Below are 21625 nucleotides of genomic sequence, written 5' to 3'. Positions count from 1 at the left end.
GCGTTTACGGATCCGGGTTACCGGCCCAGAGTGGAAGCATTACCTCCAGGTTACTGAGTATTTAGTTTATTTGGTGTTCTTGGCACCAAAAGGCGTAAAAGGTGTTTTTGGCAGTTAAAGAGTTTACATGGACACCTGAAGTGGAATAAGACTGACATGTTGACACAAGTGTTTTATAATAATGTTCTGTGGTCCCACCTTGTTGTACTCCACATGCAGCTTGTCCTGCTCACTCTCCAGCTTGTCTTTGAGGTTCTTCTGCTCTGTGATGTTGTCCTGGATCTGGATCATCCTCATGTTCCTCTCTGGATAGCAATGGAGGAGCAGAATCAATATGGTTAGAAGGATTACAATCTATAGTTTCTGTACCATATGTACAGCAAGAGAGACAGAGCGAGAGGGGGAGAGAGAGAGAGAGCGGGAGACTGAGAGAAACAGAGATGCACAGAAAGACAGAGACAGACAGACAGTCAGAGAGACAAAGGGACATGGAGGGAGGCTCAGAGAGACAGACAGAGACTCTGATAGGCAGACAGACAGACGGGGTAGTGATGTCAGATAGAGGCCGGGTCCATCAGGCTAATAGACAGGCACTTGTCAAGGTTACTGTGGTGCATGTTGGCATCGTCCTCATCACTCACTGGCTGGATGGCATGGAGGGCAACACGCTGGAAAAACTACATGAGCCTGGCTGGCACAGCATTAACAGGCTGGCACAGCCTGGCACACTCTCATTCAGAACACCTAGGTACTAACACAAAGTATTAGACACAAACACAAAATTAGACTAGGATCTACTGCTTTTTGTAGTTAGTGTGAATCCTAAAAATACTTTGCCTCATCAGGCAGTCAGAACCCACGGTGGAACCAGGATTCTCCTCCACAATACTTCTCCTCGGTTAGGGGCATTCTTTTGTTTTGTTTGGTATAACGCTGTTTTATTTTAACTCGTAGCCTGACCAGTGAGACTAAAGCTGGGGTCAGCAACCCGCGGCTCTAGAGCCGCATGCGGCTCTTTAGCGCCACCCTAGTGGCTCCCTGGAGCTTTTTCAAAAATGTATGAAAATGGAATTGTTTTAACGATTTTGTATCGTCACTGTTGGGAAGAAACCTTGTATCTCCAAGTTTCAAATTTGTATGTTTTTTTCCCCCCCGCAAAGTAAAGCCCTGCTTCATCATACAAGACTGACGCACAAAACTAGTGAAAACAGCAGATCTACAAGCACACAACGCCTCGCGGTGCGAGGCGTTGTGTGCTTGTAGATCGGCTGTTTTCACTAGTTTAGTTAATTTTTTAAATGATAAATACAAAACAAAGTTTTGGACATACAACGTTTCCACCCGACAACGACAATATATAAGACTTTTATAATTTTTTGCGGCTCCAGACACATTTGTTTTGGTTTTTTTTGGTCCAATATGGCTCTTTCAACATTTTGGGTTGCCGAACCCTGGACTAAAGTAATAGATATGCCAACAGAAACCAGTCCAGAACCCACAAATGGCTAAGTGTAACCTTTCCTCAGAGGGGAAAGCCTGGCGACACGATGTTAAATAAAACCAAACAGCCGAGGTGAATCATTTATGTATTTGTTCCCTTATTATTATTATCATCTTGGAAGCATCATCTTATAATTGTTTGACTGACCCCAAACAGAATGTTGACTAGCGCTCTACCAAGAAAGGACCTGGGTTAGGGTGAGGGAGTGATCTCTCACCCAGGTAGTAGTAGACGAAGTCTGCGGTGAGCACGGGCTGCTTGTGCTTGCGATAGGGTTAGGGTTAGGGTTAAGCTTACCCAGGTAATAGTTAACGAATTCCGCAGTGAGCGCGGGCTGCTTGTGCTTGCGTTAGGGTTAGGTTTAAAGTTATACCATGTAACTTTTTTTATAAAACAAATCTTAAAATTGTCCTAACTGTTAAATCGCTAAAGTTTTAGAACACCCACTCTGTTAATTTCAGCTTCTAAAGCCTTCTCTTTATATGTTTTCTATGATCCTGGCCGGGGTCTGGTTTTTGCGGAAAAATAGCATCATCTGCATCATCTGTATACGTTGTGTATACGTTGGCCAATCATATCGCGGATCATAAACACATGATACACTACTGGCCAATCGCAGCTTATCTGCCGTGTCTTCAGGAAGTAGCCTCCCTCAGCTACCTACTTTACCATGGTGAAGGATTCTTAACCTCTTAATCCCCAAATCCTGGCAAGAAAATTACGTTCTGGCACTGGGTGAAAATGGGTTGCAAAATCGTGGGACAAAAATTATAAAAAAAAAAAAGAAAATTACGTTCTACCCTTCCACGGATTCGTATCGGTCGCAGTGGTTTGCAGCGCCGCTCCGGTGGTCCGCGGCGGTGGCCCGCGACGATTCAGGGACAAAAACGGCCGAAAAAAGCAATACCGCTACTGACCACTAGTTTAGCAACTTACACAGTATAAGGTTAGGGTCAGTGTTAGAGTTATGGAGTGATCTCTCACCCAGGTAATAATTAACGAAATCCGCAGTGAGCGCGGGCTGTTTGTGCTTGCGTTAGGGTTAGGATTAGGGTTAAGGTTAAGCTTACCCAGGTAATAGTTAACGAAGTCCGCAGTGAGCGCGGGCTGCTTGTGCTTGCGTTAGGGTTAGGATTAGGGTTAGGGTCAGTGTTAGAGTTATGGAGTGATCTCTCACCCAGGTAGTAATTAACAAAGTCCGCAGTCAGGGCAGGCTGCTTGTGCTTGGGTTAGGGTTAGGGTTAAGCTTACCCAGGTAGTAGTTAACGAAGTCAGCGGTGAGCGCGGGCTGCTTGTGCTTGCGTCGTCCGTCCATGCTGGCCGAGGTGTCGGAGGTGTCCACGGGGAAGATGTCGGTGCTGATGCCCATAAGCTCCGCCTTCCTCATCAGCTTGCGGATGGCCGAGGCGCTGGAGGTCAGGGGTCGCGGCAGCTTCTCGCGGGGCACCCAGGCCTGAGGCCGCGTGTTGCGCGACAGCTCCGCCTTGTTGCGGTACTGCTGCAGCCGCGTGGTGATGCGCGCCTGGTGGCCGGGAGGGGAAGTACACACACACACACACACACAAAGTTTTGTATATACTGTAAAGTGAGTCTCATTTTTTCATGTATTTTCTTTTCTTAAATTTTTATCCCACGATTTTGTAACCCATTTTTCACCCAGTACCCTAACCCTGCCTAAGCTGTAATCCTGAAATCCTTTTATTTATTTATTTTTAATTTTGCATTGTTTTGCCAAATGCGGGTCAGAACATGGCTAATCAGACACATACTACTGCTATCAGACTGTGGGACTACGTATGGAAGTCAGCAACTGGCGCATGCGGCCCCCACCTTCGCTTAATGCGGCCCCGCAGGTTAACACCTGAATACTGATACATTATTGATTTCAGCTGTTACAATTCCAAACATGACCTGCTTTAATTCCATCAGTCAATATTAGTAGCTTAATGACTGGTATAGTAGTATTAAACATGTATTTTTTATGTCCAATGTATTTGTATTTAAGTTCATAAAGTTAACATTAGTATATAACTAAATGTGTTTGAAATTAAATCATAATATTACATTTCAGGGTTCCAATAAAAAAATTAAAAAAAATAATTCAGGATTCCAATTCAAAAGAAGTAAAAATAGCCGATCTACAAGCTCAAAACGCATCGCGCTGCTTGTAGATCGGCTATTTTTGCTTCTTTTGTATGAGATACTAGAATGACAAAGTAGGACGTAGCAATATGCAACGTGGCCCTCTGGAGTGAAGGTGGAAATATAGTGGCCCTCTGGAGTGAAGGTGGAAATATAGTGGCCCTCTGGAGTGAAGGTGGAAATATAGTGGCCCTCTGGAGTGAAGGTGGAAATATAGTGGTCCTCTGGAGTGAAGGTGGAAATATAGTGGCCCTCTGGAGTGAAGGTGGAAATATAGTGGCCCTCTGGAGTGAAGGTGGAAATATAGTGGCCCTCTGGAGTGAAGGTGGAAATATAGTGGCCCTCTGGAGTGAAGGTGGAAATATAGTGGCCCTCTGGAGTGAAGGTGGAAATATAGTGGCCCTCTGGAGTGAATGTAGAAATATAGTGGCCCTCTGGAGTGAAGGTGGAAATATAGTGGCCCTCTGGAGTGAAGGTGGAAATATAGTGGCCCTCTGGAGTGAAGGTGGAAATATAGTGGCCCTCTGGAGTGAAGGTGGAAATATAGTGGCCCAGCTGGAGTGAAGGTGGAAATATAGTGGCCCTCTGGAGTGAAGGTGGAAATATAGTGGCCCTCTGGAGTGAAGGTGGAAATATAGTGGCCCTCTGGAGTGAAGGTGGAAATATAGTGGCCCTCTGGAGTGAAGGTGGAAATATAGTGGCCCTCTGGAGTGAAGGTGGAAATATAGTGGCCCTCTGGAGTGAAGGTGGAAATATAGTGGCCCTCTGGAGTGAAGGTGGAAATATAGTGGCCCTCTGGAGTGAAGGTGGAAATATAGTGGCCCTCTGGAGTGAAGGTGGAAATATAGTGGCCCTCTGGAGTGAAGGTGGAAATATAGTGGTCCTCTGGAGTGAAGGTGGAAATATAGTGGCCCTCTGGAGTGAAGGTGGAAATATAGTGGCCCTCTGGAGTGAAGGTGGAAATATAGTGGCCCTCTGGAGTGAAGGTGGAAATATAGTGGCCCTCTGGAGTGAAGGTGGAAATATAGTGGCCCTCTGGAGTGAAGGTGGAAATATAGTGGCCCTCTGGAGTGAAGGTGGAAATATAGTGGCCCTCTGGAGTGAAGGTGGAAATATAGTGGCCCTCTGGAGTGAAGGTGGAAATATAGTGGTCCTCTGGAGTGAAGGTGGAAATATAGTGGCCCTCTGGAGTGAAGGTGGAAATATAGTGGCCCTCTGGAGTGAAGGTGGAAATATAGTGGCCCTCTGGAGTGAAGGTGGAAATATAGTGGCCCTCTGGAGTGAAGGTGGAAATATAGTGGCCCTCTGGAGTGAAGGTGGAAATATAGTGGCCCTCTGGAGTGAAGGTGGAAATATAGTGGCCCTCTGGAGTGAAGGTGGAAATATAGTGGCCCTCTGGAGTGAAGGTGGAAATATAGTGGCCCTCTGGAGTGAAGGTGGAAATATAGTGGCCCTCTGGAGTGAAGGTGGAAATATAGTGGTCCTCTGGAGTGAAGGTGGAAATATAGTGGCCCTCTGGAGTGAAGGTGGAAATATAGTGGCCCTCTGGAGTGAAGGTGGAAATATAGTGGCCCTCTGGAGTGAAGGTGGAAATATAGTGGCCCTCTGGAGTGAAGGTGGAAATATAGTGGCCCTCTGGAGTGAAGGTGGAAATATAGTGGCCCTCTGGAGTGAAGGTGGAAATATAGTGGCCCTCTGGAGTGAAGGTGGAAATATAGTGGCCCTCTGGAGTGAAGGTGGAAATATAGTGGCCCTCTGGAGTGAAGGTGGAAATATAGTGGCCCTCTGGAGTGAAGGTGGAAATATAGTGGCCCTCTCCATCATCAAAGTTGCCCACCCCTGTTCTAGATCAATCTGGCATGTTTACATGAGATGTTCTACAAGCGTGTAGATCGGCTAATTTTGGCAGAGATGTTCAGCGGCCTAACTGGCCCTTGGGAATATGGTCAAACAGTGTGTTTGGGTAAACACTGGTTAAATTGGTTACAACCAAGTCTATGGTCTGATTTGATGGCCCATAACTATAGTTTCACATGTTTTATTGTATGTTTTATAATACATACAGCAGGTTCTTATTGCTTGTTATTGTGGCTTTCTGTCATTTCCTACACTGTAATTACTGTAGATCATTTTAATGTTCAGTGTTTTATGTTGATGTTTTGTATTGGTTGTAAAGTGGTATTTGAAACGTTGGTACTGCTGCTGCTATCTGGGACAAAGATGTTGGATCTTTACCTATAGATAAAGGTCCAATATACAGTATATACCGGTTCATTACATATTTTTTATCTTGATAATTACGGTATACGGCTTATGAGAAGAAAAAAAAACACAATCTCATATTGTAATATTATATACAGTAAGATAACATAAAAATATATTTAGCTTTGAAGATTGCTATTTTTCTGAGCAGTTTCAACAGAAAACGAAAGCCAAGTTGTATGTTAACTATGGTAATTAACTCATATAATGTCACACCAATAAAAAACTAAAACAAGGCTGGATGTTAACTATGGTAATTAACTCATTTTGTGCCCGCGATTTTCGGTCGCAATGATGTCCAGAGTGCCTCACGCAGGCTCCATCCGCTTGCACTCTCTTATTTTGAAAGCCAGAAGTGCCACAGCGTGATCACTTCCGGTCTGACGTCATCGGGTCGTGCGCCGGAACCGATCATTGTTTACGTGGTGCCATGCTGGATTGCAATGGAGCGTTTATACATGTGTTATATAAGCGAGCATCTGCCTCCATCTTCGCTTCTAAAGTGTTGTTTTGAGATAATGGACATTAAAGATGAGATCGGCCGTCCACCTCAATGTTATGGGATGACTATTGTGTGCTCGTGGAGCCGTGATGATGACAAATCAGCGCGGATTTTCGTCTCCGGACATCCGGCCATTCTACTCGGTAATGTACTCAACGTTACAGTAATTTATTACTTTTTGCGCGACATCACGCATTCGGCACTGTAAGTACTCTAGTACTTATTGCGTGACATCACGCAAACGGCACTAGATGAGTTAAGTCACACAATAAAGAGTAATAAAAGGTCACTAACTTTGCAGACCTGGGCTTCGGGGGTGAGCTGCTTCTCTCTCTCCTGCACAGACACCTACTGGCAGTAGGCCTACACCTACAGTACTTAACCCATTTTGTGCCATCATGTTCTTGGGCAGAAGGGGCACTGGTGCCATGATTTTCGTCCATAAGCGGCCACTCTCTTATTTTGAAGGACCGGAAGTGATCGAGCTCACCGATTCCAACTTGACCATTTTTTTTATATAATTTTTTTCCACCGGAACTAGTCTCTGTTCATGGGGTGATCAAAGATAGAGGATTGTTGTTGTCATCCGAGTGCTATTTTATCAAATGAACATGCCAGCATTGGCATAAAAAGTATTTTTTCGAGTAAATGGACTCTAAAGATCAGAACAGCTATTGTTTTCAATGGCACGGGAGCACTTTGCGTGTCCGTGGACATGCGATCAAAAAAAATCACGGACTTCTGCCAGTGCCAGGGTTTAGCCATGGACCATAACGATAGACTGCCAGCTTTTCTGTATATACAGTATATAACCCGGAGATTTTCGGGATGGGCTACAGATGAGTTAATAAAAGGTAATAAAGTGGTACTAACCTTGCAGACCTGGGCCTCGGGTGCGAGGTGCTTCTCCCTCTCCGTCACAGACACCTTGCAGTAGGACTGCAGAGCCAGGTAGTTCTTCCTCTTCCACTTCCTGTCGAAGCGGTCCGCGTGCTGCTTGCAGTACGCAAAGAACGGGTCAGCTATGTCCTGGAAGATAGGTAGAGAGAATAGTGAACATGAGGTCCTGGAAGATAAGTAGAGAGAATAGTGAACATGAGGTCCTGGAAGATAAGTAGAGAGAATAGTGAACATGTGCTGCTTGCAGTACGCAAAGAACGGGTCCGCAATGTCCTGGAAGGGAAGTAAAAAAGAAAAATGTACATTTCCATGACACCTACACAGAATAATTTGGTAGCCACAATAAAATATGCAGTCACATCTGTAATTAAAGTGTTCTATTATGATGAGAGCTTTACATAGCGAACAGGATAAGGAAAGCCACCATCAAACAGAATAGACCCATTGTCTAACTAGCCTGATTTCAGACATTGTGCCCCATCTGAATGATTTCTGCGAGCGCGGCCGCACATGAGTGATCACAACGCACGGTGATTGCGACGCACAGTCGCATCATTCCAACCGCGTACCCCCAAACATTGATTAACCAATGCAACACTGCTCACAACGCATCACACTGTGAGCTGATGGTAGGTGTTGTTGTAAGACAACAGCTATTTTTACAGTATGCCTGCTGTGCTATTGCTTCTTTTGTACTTTAAGTAAAAACAAATCAGGGGAGCATTTCTTCCACCACAACAGGTGTCCACATCGTCCAGAGCAGAAACCCTGAGTCTCTGAAGAACAGGATGTTTTTTATTCCATTTTACCCTAAAAAGTGTCTCCTTTATTCCACTCTCTATTCCAGTCCTGCTCTCAGCCTGTCAGGGGGAAGAGAAAATAAAAACCCTGCTCAGGCAGTTTTCCACCTGCTTGCTTCGAGGAACTCGTTTAAAACCTTAACCCAGTTAGACCGGGAAAGCATCATACGCATATGGCATTTTATATTTGAGCAATATAGTTTTTTTTTTTTTCAGAAAGGATTTAGAAAGCTTTGTGTTGATATCAGGAAGACCTCTTATCTCATAGGCCTGTCTCAATTATTACATAATCCTATAATCGCAATTATTTGACATAATTCATGGGTTGCATTTGTAGTCCTAAACCGGCCATATTGAGGACCAACACAGGTTTTTTCAATTTGTCTGATTGGCATAGAACCAATGTTCTACCTTAATCAAAACACCTGCGTTGGTCCTCAAAATGGCTGGTGTGGGACTACAAATGCAACCCATGAATCGCAATTATTTTGTCATAATCGTCTCCATGTTGAAAAATGTTCATATATTTTCAAACATTTTCAAAAATGGTGGAACGCGTTGTGAGCTTGTCGATCTGCTATTTCCACTATGAGTGTTGTTTTTTTTAAGTATAAAGTTGTCAAACATGTCAGTCATATCTTTGTATTATTGTGTCATATCTGCCATGTGCAACTTCAAAGCCTAAAAGCCAAACAGAAAATGTAATTGTCCACGACAAAAACACAATTAAATCGTTAATCGCAATTATTTGAGTGACAATTAATCGTCAAGTAAAATGTCATAATCGTGACAGCCCTATTGTTTACTTGAACACAACACAGCGTCACACAAAAGTACATAAAGTAGCAGATCTACAAGCTCCAAACGCGGCGCGGAGCGACGTGTTTGAAATTGAACCCTGAAAAGCAAGGGTTGTGTTCATATGAGCATTCCACCTGAGGAGCCAGGACCTCAGCAGGTGTGAAGGGTTTAAGGGTGTTTGGGTGAGGATGCTATCTCAGCCTCCAACCTGTTGATAGGCTCCTCTTTGCCACAGCTGACTGGATTAAGTGGATTGCGGCGGCGGTGGGGAGGCGGCGGGGAGGCGGGCGGCTAAGGCTCAGGCAGCCACGTTTCCCCGTCTAGGAGCCGCGCTGCGCTGCGTCCTATCACTGCAGGAGGAAGCCATGCGAGGAGCATGGCTGATCCCAGCCTGCTGCCCTGCACTGCCTGCTACAGCCTGGTTCATGCTCAACAATAAAGGCTGCATTTGATTATAGGGAGCCAGCTCTGCGTTTTAGAACTTGCATTGTCAAGGACCCCTAGTCTGACATGCAATGGGCCACGGACCCCCCGTTTTGATAACTAGGACACCAATCTATCCTGTCAAATCTTCAGTGTTTATTAACACAAACTCTGCCATCAAAATACCCCTTTGTACCCCTTCTCTGCCATGCCCGTAGAACCCGTAAATGTAATAAAAATGTATTAAAGGGGAAGACCACCCATTTTCAATATTGAACTATGTCATTAATATACCTTAGAGGAGTTGTGTGGAAATAAAAAAAAAGTTCCCCCTCGTCTGTGTTGCCTAGAACTGGAGGATTGATTTTGGGGTTTGTATTGCAAATTACAACTTGATGACATCACACATTGTACTTTACAATACAAACCCCCAAATCAATCCTCCAGTTCTAGACAACAAAGAAGAGGGGGAACATTTTTTTTATTTCCACACAACTCCTCTAAGGTATATTAATGACATAGTTCAATATTGAAAATGGGTGGTCTTCCCCTTTAAAAAACATTTTTTTATCGAAACGCAACTAAAATAGGCCGGAACTAATGCTCCGTGATCGGTTTCTACACGGACACATTATTGAGCGGACAACTTTAACATTGGAGTCCCTGAACTGGAAGCGGAAGTCCGTCCTCTATTTTGGCCCAGCTTACTGTCTGCACTCCGCGGCTTACAGATGGAGAACTTATTGATCAATTGAAAAAGTTTCAACGGATTTGAGAAGCTGATGGAATACGCGAACACACGAGCAGTGTCCGATCACGCACGATGGGAACTGGACGAGCGCCCACGTTAACAGGTAGGACTCGGCAGGAAGCCGGCAGTAAAAGACAGAGAAATTAACGGGCTTTACGGCCGTAAACTACGAATGAGTTAAAGGGATCCCTGGCTGATACGACAAATATGCCGTAATACATTATAATTGTTCTCTATAACTACAATGTAAAATTAAAAACACCTTAAATATTTTATTTCTTCTAGAAATAGCTAATCTTTCAATCAATAGGGGAAATGCCTGTCGCAAGTTGATGATGTCATAAAACCATTTGTGATCTATCCCTATGGAATGTATGGCATGCATGTGCAAATAAAAACAAACATAATACTTCCTATGGTTAATATGACCATCAAATCAATATTTCAAATGTGTTTTTTGCACATGCATGCCATACATTCCATAGGGATAGATCACACATGACATTTATGACATCATCAACTTGCAGTATTTCTCCTATTGAGTGAAAGATTAGCTATTTCTAGAAGAAATAAAATAATGAAGGTGTTTTTAATTTTATATTGTAGTTAAAGAGGACAATTATAATATATTAAGGCATATTTGTTGTATTAGCCAGGGATCCTTTTAATAATTTACACTTTGGGCAGTAGACACTCTTTAGAGAGTGTATAAGTGGATTATGAGTCCATTTGGTTCCATTTGTACACTCTCAGAGTTACAGACCCATAAGGGTCCATTTGGTTCCATTTGTACACTCTCAGAGTTACAGACCCATAAGGGTCCATTTGGTTCCATTTGTACACTCTCAGAGTTACAGACCTGTAAGGGTCCATTTGGTCCCCACTGACCCAACAGACTATTTTTACCTAATTAAGTTCGGCCAATTAATTTAGCCTACTGAATTGTATAATCCCATAAAGTGAAATAAACTGCTAATTTTAAATCAGTTAATCAATGGCTTAATTAAAGAAACATATTAAATAAGTAGCCATTTATTTATGTGCTGTCTAATTGCATAACTATACTATAATTATATGTTATTAGAAAATGCAAATATGGGTTAATGAAGTAGCTTGTAAAAATATGACACATAATAAAATGACTGCTTACAAGTGTTTTAAAACAAAAACTATGAATTGAGGCGTTGCATCATGGTCTGAAATGCAGGACACGATGCATTGTGGGACTTGGAGTCCACCTACATGTTGTCTAGTTCAACATCTGTGATATCTTTGGACGTATCAACCGATGCTTATTCTCATTTATGATATTCACCCATTAGGATTTGAGTCTGTTCTAAAATTGCCTTCTAAATGTCACCCAAAGTGTATGTTGGTGTCTCTGTTGAGTGTAAACCTCATATTACTGTTGCAGCAAAAGTAGCAGATCTATGAGCCCGCAACACGGAGCTAAATGCCACTTTCAACGCCACTTTCACTTTCAATTATTCAACTCTTAATTATACCTGAAAACATCCGTAATCAACTGCAATCGACTAATCAAGAGCTTGAATAGTTGCATCAGATGTGCAATCTGGCCTGACTAGAAGTTGTTGACTTCTTAACTGTGATTAGAGCAGTTAGAAACATGGCTAAGTTTAAGGAATGGTCAGAAAAGTCCAGAGAAGAGATTAGTGCTTTGTAAAAAAAAAAAAAAAGAAGGATAAGGATATAAAACAATTGCAAAGACACTGAATGTTCCAAAAAGTACAGTTGTGAGCATAGTTGACAAGTTCTAAGTCAAAGGAACACTGGTTACACTAATAAACACATTTGTCAGAGGGGTTGAATAATTTGGAGCACAACTGTAGGCCGTTTTCTCAAACTTTGTCATGTCAAGGACCCCCAAAATGATATGTATTTGGCCTCGGACCCCCATCTCAATATATTCAGTTCCAGGGACTCCCAGAAGCAAAGATTTGAGTTAAAAACGTATGTCTCTTAATTTGGGTCTTGCCCTAAGCTAGATGCAGAATAGATAAACGCCAGGTCTCACCTCCTCTGCGGCGGCCTCAGACAGAAGCCCCTCCCGCTGGGCACAGGTGACGTGGAAGTAGGAGCGACACATGCCCGCGTCGCAGCTGATGCACACGCCGGTGCGGGCGAAACGGGCGTCCTCGCAGAAACTGCACTCCTACAAGAGAGAGAGAAAGATACATCAGAAACTACACTCCTACAAGAAAGAGAAAGAGACATGATAAACTACACTCCTACAAGAGAGGGAGAAAGATATATCAGAAACTACACTCATACAAGAGAGAGAAAGATATATCAGAAACTACACTCCTACAAGAAAGAGAAAGAGACATGATAAACTACACTCCTACAAGAGAGGGAGAAAGATATATCAGAAACTACACTCATACAAGAGAGAGAAAGATATATCAGAAACTGCACTCCTACAAGAGAGAGAGAAAGAGACATGAGAAACTACACTCCTACAAGAGAGAGAGAAAGAGACATGAGAAACTACACTCCTACAATATAGAGAGAAAGAGACATGAGAAACTACACTCCTACAATATAGAGAGAAAGATACATGAGAAACTACACTCCTACAATATAGAGAGAAAGATACATGAGAAACTACACTCCTACAAGAGAGAGAGAAAGAGACATGAGAAACTACACTCCTACAATATAGAGAGAAAGAGACATGATAAACTACACTCCTACAAGAGAGAGAGAAAGAGACATGAGAAACTACACTCCTACAAGAGAGAGAGAAAGAGACATGAGAAACTACACTCCTACAATATAGAGAGAAAGAGACATGATAAACTACACTCCTACAATATAGAGAGAAAGAGACATGATAAACTACACTCCTACAATATAGAGAGAAAGAGACATGATAAACTACACTCCTACAATATAGAGAGAAAGAGACATGATAAACTACACTCCTACAATATAGAGAGAAAGAGACATGATAAACTACACTCCTACAATATAGAGAGAAAGAGACATGATAAACTACACTCCTACAAGAGAGAGAGAAAGAGACATGATAAACTACACTCCTACAATATAGAGAGAAAGAGACATGATAAACTACACTCCTACAATATAGAGAGAAAGAGACATGATAAACTACACTCCTACAAGAGAGAGAGAAAGAGACATGATAAACTACACTCCTACAATATAGAGAGAAAGAGACATGATAAACTACACTCCTACAAGAGAGAGAGAAAGAGACATGATAAACTACACTCCTACACTATAGAGAGAAAGAGACATGATAAACTACACTCCTACAATATAGAGAGAAAGAGACATGATAAACTACACTCCTACAAGAGAGAGAGAAAGAGACATGATAAACTACACTCCTACAAGAGAGAGAGAAAGAGACATGAGAAACTACACTCCTACAATATAGAGAGAAAGAGACATGATAAACTACACTCCTACAAGATAGAGAGAAAGAGACATGAGAAACTACACTCCTACAAGAGAGAGAGAAAGAGACATGAGAAACTACACTCCTACAATATAGAGAGAAAGATACATCAGAAACTACACTCCTACAAGAGAGAGAAAGAGACATGAGAAACTACACTCCTACAATATAGAGAGAAAGAGACATCAGAAACTGCACTCCTACAAGAGAGAGAGAGAAAGAGACATGAGAAACTACACTCCTACAAGAGAGAGAGAAAGAGACATGAGAAACTACACTCCTACAATATAGAGAGAAAGAGACATGAGAAACTACACTCCTACAATATAGAGAGAAAGAGACATCAGAAACTGCACTCCTACAAGAGAGAGAGAGAAAGAGACATCAGAAACTACACTCCTACAAGAGAGAGAGAGAAAGAGACATCAGAAACTACACTCCTACAAGAGAGGGAGAAAGAGACATCAGAAACTACACTCCTACAAGAGAGAGAGAAAGAGACATCAGAAACTACACTCCTACAAGAGAGAGAGAGAGAGACATCAGAAACTACACTCCTACAAGAGAGAGAGAGAGAGACATCAGAAACTACACTCCTACAAGAGAGAGAGAGAGACATCAGAAACTACACTCCTACAAGAGAGAGAGAGAAAGAGACATCAGAAACTACACTCCTACAAGAGAGAGAGAGAGAGACATCAGAAACTACACTCCTACAAGAGAGAGAGAGAGACATCAGAAACTACACTCCTACAAGAGAGAGAGAGAAAGAGACATCAGAAACTACACTCCTACAAGAGAGGGAGAAAGAGACATCAGAAACTACACTCCTACAAGAGAGAGAGAAAGAGACATCAGAAACTGCACTCCTACAAGAGAGAGAGAGAAAGAGACATCAGAAACTACACTCCTACAAGAGAGAGAGAAAGAGACATGAGAAACTACACTCCTACAATATAGAGAGAAAGAGACATGAGAAACTACACTCCTACAATATAGAGAGAAAGAGACATCAGAAACTGCACTCCTACAAGAGAGAGAGAGAAAGAGACATCAGAAACTACACTCCTACAAGAGAGGGAGAAAGAGACATCAGAAACTACACTCCTACAAGAGAGAGAGAAAGAGACATCAGAAACTACACTCCTACAAGAGAGAGAGAGAGACATCAGAAACTACACTCCTACAAGAGAGAGAGAAAGAGACATCAGAAACTACACTCCTACAAGAGAGAGAGAGAGACATCAGAAACTACACTCCTACAAGAGAGAGAGAAAGAGACATCAGAAACTACACTCCTACAAGAGAGAGAGAAAGAGACATGAGAAACTACACTCCTACAAGAGAGAGAGAAAGAGACGTAAGAAACTACACTCCTACAATATAGAGAGAAAGAGACATCAGAAACTACACTCCTACAAGAGAGAGAGAAAGAGATATCAGAAACTACACTCCTACAAGAGAGGGAGAAAGATACATCAGAAACTACACTACACTTTTTTTCTTAAATTTTTATCCCGCGATTTTGCAACCCATTTTTCACCCAGTGGCAATTGTCTATGTAATCCTGGGCTCTGCTCTCCCTCTGCCGCGCCTGGGGAGACAACGGACTGACCTCTTGCTTCCTTCAATGCATGAGTAGTCCAAGTTGTTTCTTTTCACCTAACAGGGGGGATTTCCCCGGGATGGACGTAGCGCATGGAAGGAACACGTTATTCCAACCAGTTCCTTTCCCCTCCATCAGGCGCCCCGGCTGGCCAGGGGAAGGCATTATTGAGACCAGGATTACTGCATGTTTTTGTGAGGGTATCAACCCTAGGAGACACAGGGAGAACATGCAAACTCCACACAGAAAGGCCCTATCGCCGACCCCACCTAGGGTGTGGGCACTGATGACGCGGAGGGAGAAACACGCCCCCAGCACCCACAGCGTCCCCCGGAGGGAATCGAACCCAGGACCTTCTAGCTGTGAGGCGAAGCACTAACCACTGCGCCACCGTGCCCCCAGAAACTACACTCCTACAATGGAGAGAGAATGAAGCAGCTCCAACCCTCTCAGCCGGTGTAAAATACAGGTAACCACATGCCTCGCGTGGCTTATTGCTTTTCTAAAACGGTTACAATATGGCAACATGAAAAATCTGGACATGTACCAATTAAAACTGTTCTATTTCACTAATAATTCACTACAAGGTCTGCTCTACAAGAAAGTAGTTCCCAGCCAGGCTGCAGAAACAACACACCTGTTACTTGCAATCAAGTTCTCTAGTCTGGCTTCACAACACTGTGGAAAGAAATAACACACCTGGGTTTGATATAAACTGATTCAAGGTGTGGATTATAGTCTCATATACCACAGCAATTAAAGGGAAACCAGCCAATCAGAATCAAGGAATGGTACTAGCCGTTTTAGAAAGAGACATGAGAAACTACACTCCTACGCATCAGGAGAATGGAGAGAGAAGACACATCAGAAAGTAAACTAAACAGACCAGAACAATGAAGAGAGAAGAAACATTAAAGTCTAGCCTGAACCCCATAAAGCAGGGGTCTTCAACATTTTCAGGCCAAGGACCCCTTAGTTGAGAGAGAGATGAAGCAGGGACCCCTTAGTTGAGAGAGAGATGAAGCAGGGACCCCTTAGTTGAGAGAGAGATGAAGCAGGGACCCCTTAGTTGAGAGAGAGATGAAGCAGGGACCCCCACAACCTGTTCATAGATTCCATATAGTTTCATCGTTTGACAGCACGATCATCAGTGCATTTTGGATTCATGTCAATTTGTGTTTTCAGATATTTAACCACTTGAACCGTCAATACTTAATAAACTTGACCTTTCACTCTTGTACTTAGTCTGCTCTTTTTCCCCTCTACAACAAACCCCTTTGCCTAAAATAGGCGATCTACAAGCTCTGCGAGGCGTTGTGAGCTTGTAGATCTGCTATTTTTGTCTCAAGTTCTCAGGAAAAAAATGTTTCTATCACACACACATTTGGAGGACCCCCTCTAGTAACTCTGAGGACCCCCTAGGGGTCCCGGACCCCCTGTTGAAGACCCCTGCCTTAGAGGGAGAAAGTGACCACACAGTCAAATACAACTATTACTACTACCCACAGTTTAATTCAGTCATTTTGAGGAGCACTTTGCCATCCACGTTAGACACTGAAATATAAACCAAATAAATCCTTTTCCAAAGTGCTCTGGGAAAACATTTACGTTTAAACCATCATGAATACTCAGTAGAGTTCTCAAACTCTGCCCGAACCCGACCCTACCCGACCCGACCCGACATATTCGGGCCGGGCCGGGCTCAAAATGTATGCTAATTAGTCGGGTCGGGCCGAGCCTCGGGTTCAGTAAAAAAAAAAAAAAAATGAAAAAAAAAAAAAAAAAAAAAAGTTCATTATTTTTTTTTCTTCATATTTAATAAAGATAAAGAACATGGCGCTGACTGGCGTTTCACTCGCTTATTTACTATGTGACCGCACGAGCACTCGGAGCACACCACTGGCAGTGGCAGTAGACGAGGCAGAGCAGAGTGCGTGAGAGACAGAGAGCCGCGGTCAGCGATGCTGGCAGCACAGGCTGCTAATAATAGCAGACTGGTGTTGCGCACCAAAACCAACACGTTCTCAACACCATTCAATCTACAAACCAACTGAAGTCTGCTTTGCAACACGATCTGACTTGTTTAGAACTTGCAGATCAGTGCTTCTCTCCAGGCCAGGGAGGGTCATAAATCAGCGACAGCAGCAGCTTTACGATGGTGGGGTTACAACAGGTCAAATTTGTCCGAAACGAAACGAAAGAAAGTGGAGGAGAGACTCACTGAGAGAGTGAGAGTTGAGTGACAGAGACGGCACATGCAGGGCAAGAGCAGACAGATGCATGCGTTCGTTGCACCGTGTGAACAAGATGAGGAGGATTAAGGATTAAACTTTTCTTCATGAGAGAACATGCTAACATTGCCGAACCAAAAGTGGAAAGGTAGGCTAATCTCACTCTCTCAGCCTACTACTCGCTATAATAACACATGGTACGGTCACCGCGGTGGCGGCGTGGCGCCACCTGGAGGCGTTTTTAAATTTGTTTATTTTCCTTCACTCGGGCTTTTTAGGGCTTCGGGCTTAAAATGATGAAACTAGTTAGGGTCGGGCCGGGCCTCGGGCCGACCCTGTCGGGCTCAGTTAGGGCCGGGCCTTAATTTTCAGGCCCGTTGAGAACTCTAATACTCAGGTCTCTGCTCTGTAAGTAAAGTGTCTTCAGACTGTGTGTGATTCTGCACTGGAAAGAAGTGTAATGGAACTGAATTGAATGACACTTCTGGGCAAATGAACAGGAAAAAGAAGGATATCAGGGTATGGTTTGTGCTCACGTGGTTTAAAAACCACTTACACCAGGCAGGGTTGTCCAAACTGTTTTAGGTGGTTTAAAAACCACTTACACCAGGCAGGGTTGTCCAAACTGTTTTAGGTGGTTTAAAAACCACTTACACCAGGCAGGGTTGTCCAAACTGTTTTAGGTGGTTTAAAAACCACTTACACCAGGCAGGGTTGTCCAAACTGTTTTAGGTGGTTTAAAAACCACTTACACCAGGCAGGGTTGTCCAAACTGTTTTAGGTGGTTTAAAAACCACTTACACCAGGCAGGGTTGTCCAAACTGTTTTAGGTGGTTTAAAAACCACTTACACCAGGCAGGGTTGTCCAAACTGTTTTAGGTGGTTTAAAAACCACTTACACCAGGCAGGGTTGTCCAAACTGTTTTAGGTGGTTTAAAAACCACTTACACCAGGCAGGGTTGTCCAAACTGTTTTAGGTGGTTTAAAAACCACTTACACCAGGCAGGGTTGTCCAAACTGTTTTAGGTGGTTTAAAAACCACTTACACCAGGCAGGGTTGTCCAAACTGTTTTAGGTGGTTTAAAAACCACTTACACCAGGCAGGGTTGTCCAAACTGTTTTAGGTGGTTTAAAAACCACTTACACCAGGCAGGGTTGTCCAAACTGTTTTAGGTGGTTTAAAAACCACTTACACCAGGCAGGGTTGTCCAAACTGTTTTAGGTGGTTTAAAAACCACTTACACCAGGCAGGGTTGTCCAAACTGTTTTAGGTGGTTTAAAAACCACTTACACCAGGCAGGGTTGTCCAAACTGTTTTAGGTGGTTTAAAAACCACTTACACCAGGCAGGGTTGTCCAAACTGTTTTAGGTGGTTTAAAAACCACTTACACCAGGCAGGGTTGTCCAAACTGTTTTAGGTGGTTTAAAAACCACTTACACCAGGCAGGGTTGTCCAAACTGTTTTAGGTGGTTTAAAAACCACTTACACCAGGCAGGGTTGTCCAAACTGTTTTAGGTGGTTTAAAAACCACTTACACCAGGCAGGGTTGTCCAAACTGTTTTAGGTGGTTTAAAAACCACTTACACCAGGCAGGGTTGTCCAAACTGTTTTAGGTGGTTTAAAAACCACTTACACCAGGCAGGGTTGTCCAAACTGTTTTAGGTGGTTTAAAAACCACTTCCACCAGGCAGGGTTGTCCAAACTGTTTTAGGTGGTTTAAAAACCACTTACACCAGGCAGGGTTGTCCAAACTGTTTTAGGTGGTTTAAAAACCACTTCCACCAGGCAGGGTTGTCCAAACTGTTTTAGGTGGTTTAAAAACCACTTACACCAGGCAGGGGTGTCCAAACTGTTTTAGGTGGTTTAAAAACCACTTCCACCAGGCAGGGTTGTCCAAACTGTTTTAGGTGGTTTAAAAACCACTTACACCAGGCAGGGTTGTCCAAACTGTTTTAGGTGGTTTAAAAACCACTTCCACCAGGCAGGGTTGTCCAAACTGTTTTAGGTGGTTTAAAAACCACTTACACCAGGCAGGGTTGTCCAAACTGTTTTAGGTGGTTTAAAAACCACTTCCACCAGGCAGGGTTGTCCAAACTGTTTTAGGTGGTTTAAAAACCACTTACACCAGGCAGGGGTGTCCAAACTGTTTTAGGTGGTTTAAAAACCACTTACACCAGGCAGGGTTGTCCAAACTGTTTTAGGTGGTTTAAAAACCACTTACACCAGGCAGGGTTGTCCAAACTGTTTTAGGTGGTTTAAAAACCACTTACACCAGGCAGGGTTGTCCAAACTGTTTTAGGTGGTTTAAAAACCACTTACACCAGGCAGGGTTGTCCAAACTGTTTTAGGTGGTTTAAAAACCACTTACACCAGGCAGGGTTGTCCAAACTGTTTTAGGTGGTTTAAAAACCACTTACACCAGGCAGGGTTGTCCAAACTGTTTTAGGTGGTTTAAAAACCACTTACACCAGGCAGGGTTGTCCAAACTGTTTTAGGTGGTTTAAAAACCACTTACACCAGGCAGGGTTGTCCAAACTGTTTTAGGTGGTTTAAAAACCACTTACACCAGGCAGGGTTGTCCAAACTGTTTTAGGTGGTTTAAAAACCACTTACACCAGGCAGGGTTGTCCAAACTGTTTTAGGTGGTTTAAAAACCACTTACACCAGGCAGGGTTGTCCAAACTGTTTTAGGTGGTTTAAAAACCACTTACACCAGGCAGGGTTGTCCAAACTGTTTTAGGTGGTTTAAAAACCACTTACACCAGGCAGGGTTGTCCAAACTGTTTTAGGTGGTTTAAAAACCACTTACACCAGGCAGGGTTGTCCAAACTGTTTTAGGTGGTTTAAAAACCACTTACACCAGGCAGGGTTGTCCAAACTGTTTTAGGTGGTTTAAAAACCACTTACACCAGGCAGGGTTGTCCAAACTGTTTTAGGTGGTTTAAAAACCACTTACACCAGGCAGGGTTGTCCAAACTGTTTTAGGTGGTTTAAAAACCACTTACACCAGGCAGGGTTGTCCAAACTGTTTTAGGTGGTTTAAAAACCACTTACACCAGGCAGGGTTGTCCAAACTGTTTTAGGTGGTTTAAAAACCACTTACACCAGGCAGGGTTGTCCAAACTGTTTTAGGTGGTTTAAAAACCACTTACACCAGGCAGGGTTGTCCAAACTGTTTTAGGTGGTTTAAAAACCACTTACACCAGGCAGGGTTGTCCAAACTGTTTTAGGTGGTTTAAAAACCACTTACACCAGGCAGGGTTGTCCAAACTGTTTTAGGTGGTTTAAAAACCACTTACACCAGGCAGGGTTGTCCAAACTGTTTTAGGTGGTTTAAAAACCACTTCCACCAGGCAGGGTTGTCCAAACTGTTTTAGGTGGTTTAAAAACCACTTACACCAGGCAGGGTTGTCCAAACTGTTTTAGGTGGTTTAAAAACCACTTCCACCAGGCAGGGTTGTCCAAACTGTTTTAGGTGGTTTAAAAACCACTTACACCAGGCAGGGGTGTCCAAACTGTTTTAGGTGGTTTAAAAACCACTTCCACCAGGCAGGGTTGTCCAAACTGTTTTAGGTGGTTTAAAAACCACTTACACCAGGCAGGGTTGTCCAAACTGTTTTAGGGGTGTCCAAACTGTTTTAGGTGGTTTAAAAACCACTTACACCAGGCAGGGTTGTCCAAACTGTTTTAGGTGGTTTAAAAACCACTTACACCAGGCAGGGTTGTCCAAACTGTTTTAGGTGGTTTAAAAACCACTTACACCAGGCAGGGTTGTCCAAACTGTTTTAGGTGGTTTAAAAACCACTTACACCAGGCAGGGTTGTCCAAACTGTTTTAGGTGGTTTAAAAACCACTTACACCAGGCAGGGTTGTCCAAACTGTTTTAGGTGGTTTAAAAACCACTTACACCAGGCAGGGTTGTCCAAACTGTTTTAGGTGGTTTAAAAACCACTTACACCAGGCAGGGTTGTCCAAACTGTTTTAGGTGGTTTAAAAACCACTTACACCAGGCAGGGTTGTCCAAACTGTTTTAGGTGGTTTAAAAACCACTTACACCAGGCAGGGGTGTCCAAACTGTTTTCAAAGGGGGTTACATTAAAACATATTAAAACACCCAAGGGTCGACTGTATCTGCTGACATAATCTACTTTAGGTCAGTCCATAACAAAGTCATACATATGCATTTAAATGATTTAATTTAACTATCATCATCAATATTTAATATCAATGGTCGTTTGTCAGGTGTCTGCTCTGAACAAA

The 21625-nt window shown here is 43.1% G+C and overlaps 1 protein-coding gene across 1 annotated transcript in view; it reads right to left on the bottom strand.

Moving 5' to 3' along the window:
• phf14 (PHD finger protein 14) overlaps nt 1–21625 on the bottom strand; it is a gene marked incomplete at its 3' end in the record, with an annotated part of 132875 nt that overhangs the window by 35609 nt on the left and 75641 nt on the right. The window contains exons 11-14 of the mRNA XM_080755050.1: nt 12118–12255; nt 7281–7436; nt 2753–3023; nt 199–305 (exon numbers count right to left, since the gene is read on the bottom strand). Of these exons, the coding sequence (XP_080611176.1) occupies nt 199–305; nt 2753–3023; nt 7281–7436; nt 12118–12255 (672 nt within the window). The remainder of the gene's footprint in view (nt 1–198; nt 306–2752; nt 3024–7280; nt 7437–12117; nt 12256–21625) is intronic.

The sequence above is a fragment of the Nannobrachium achirus genome (genome assembly GCF_963921795.1).
Source record: "Nannobrachium achirus genome assembly, contig: SCAFFOLD_169, whole genome shotgun sequence".
Taxonomy (NCBI): Eukaryota; Metazoa; Chordata; class Actinopteri; order Myctophiformes; family Myctophidae; genus Nannobrachium; species Nannobrachium achirus.
Note: the sequence above shows the minus strand (reverse complement) of the source record. Positions and strands in the feature narration are given on the sequence as shown.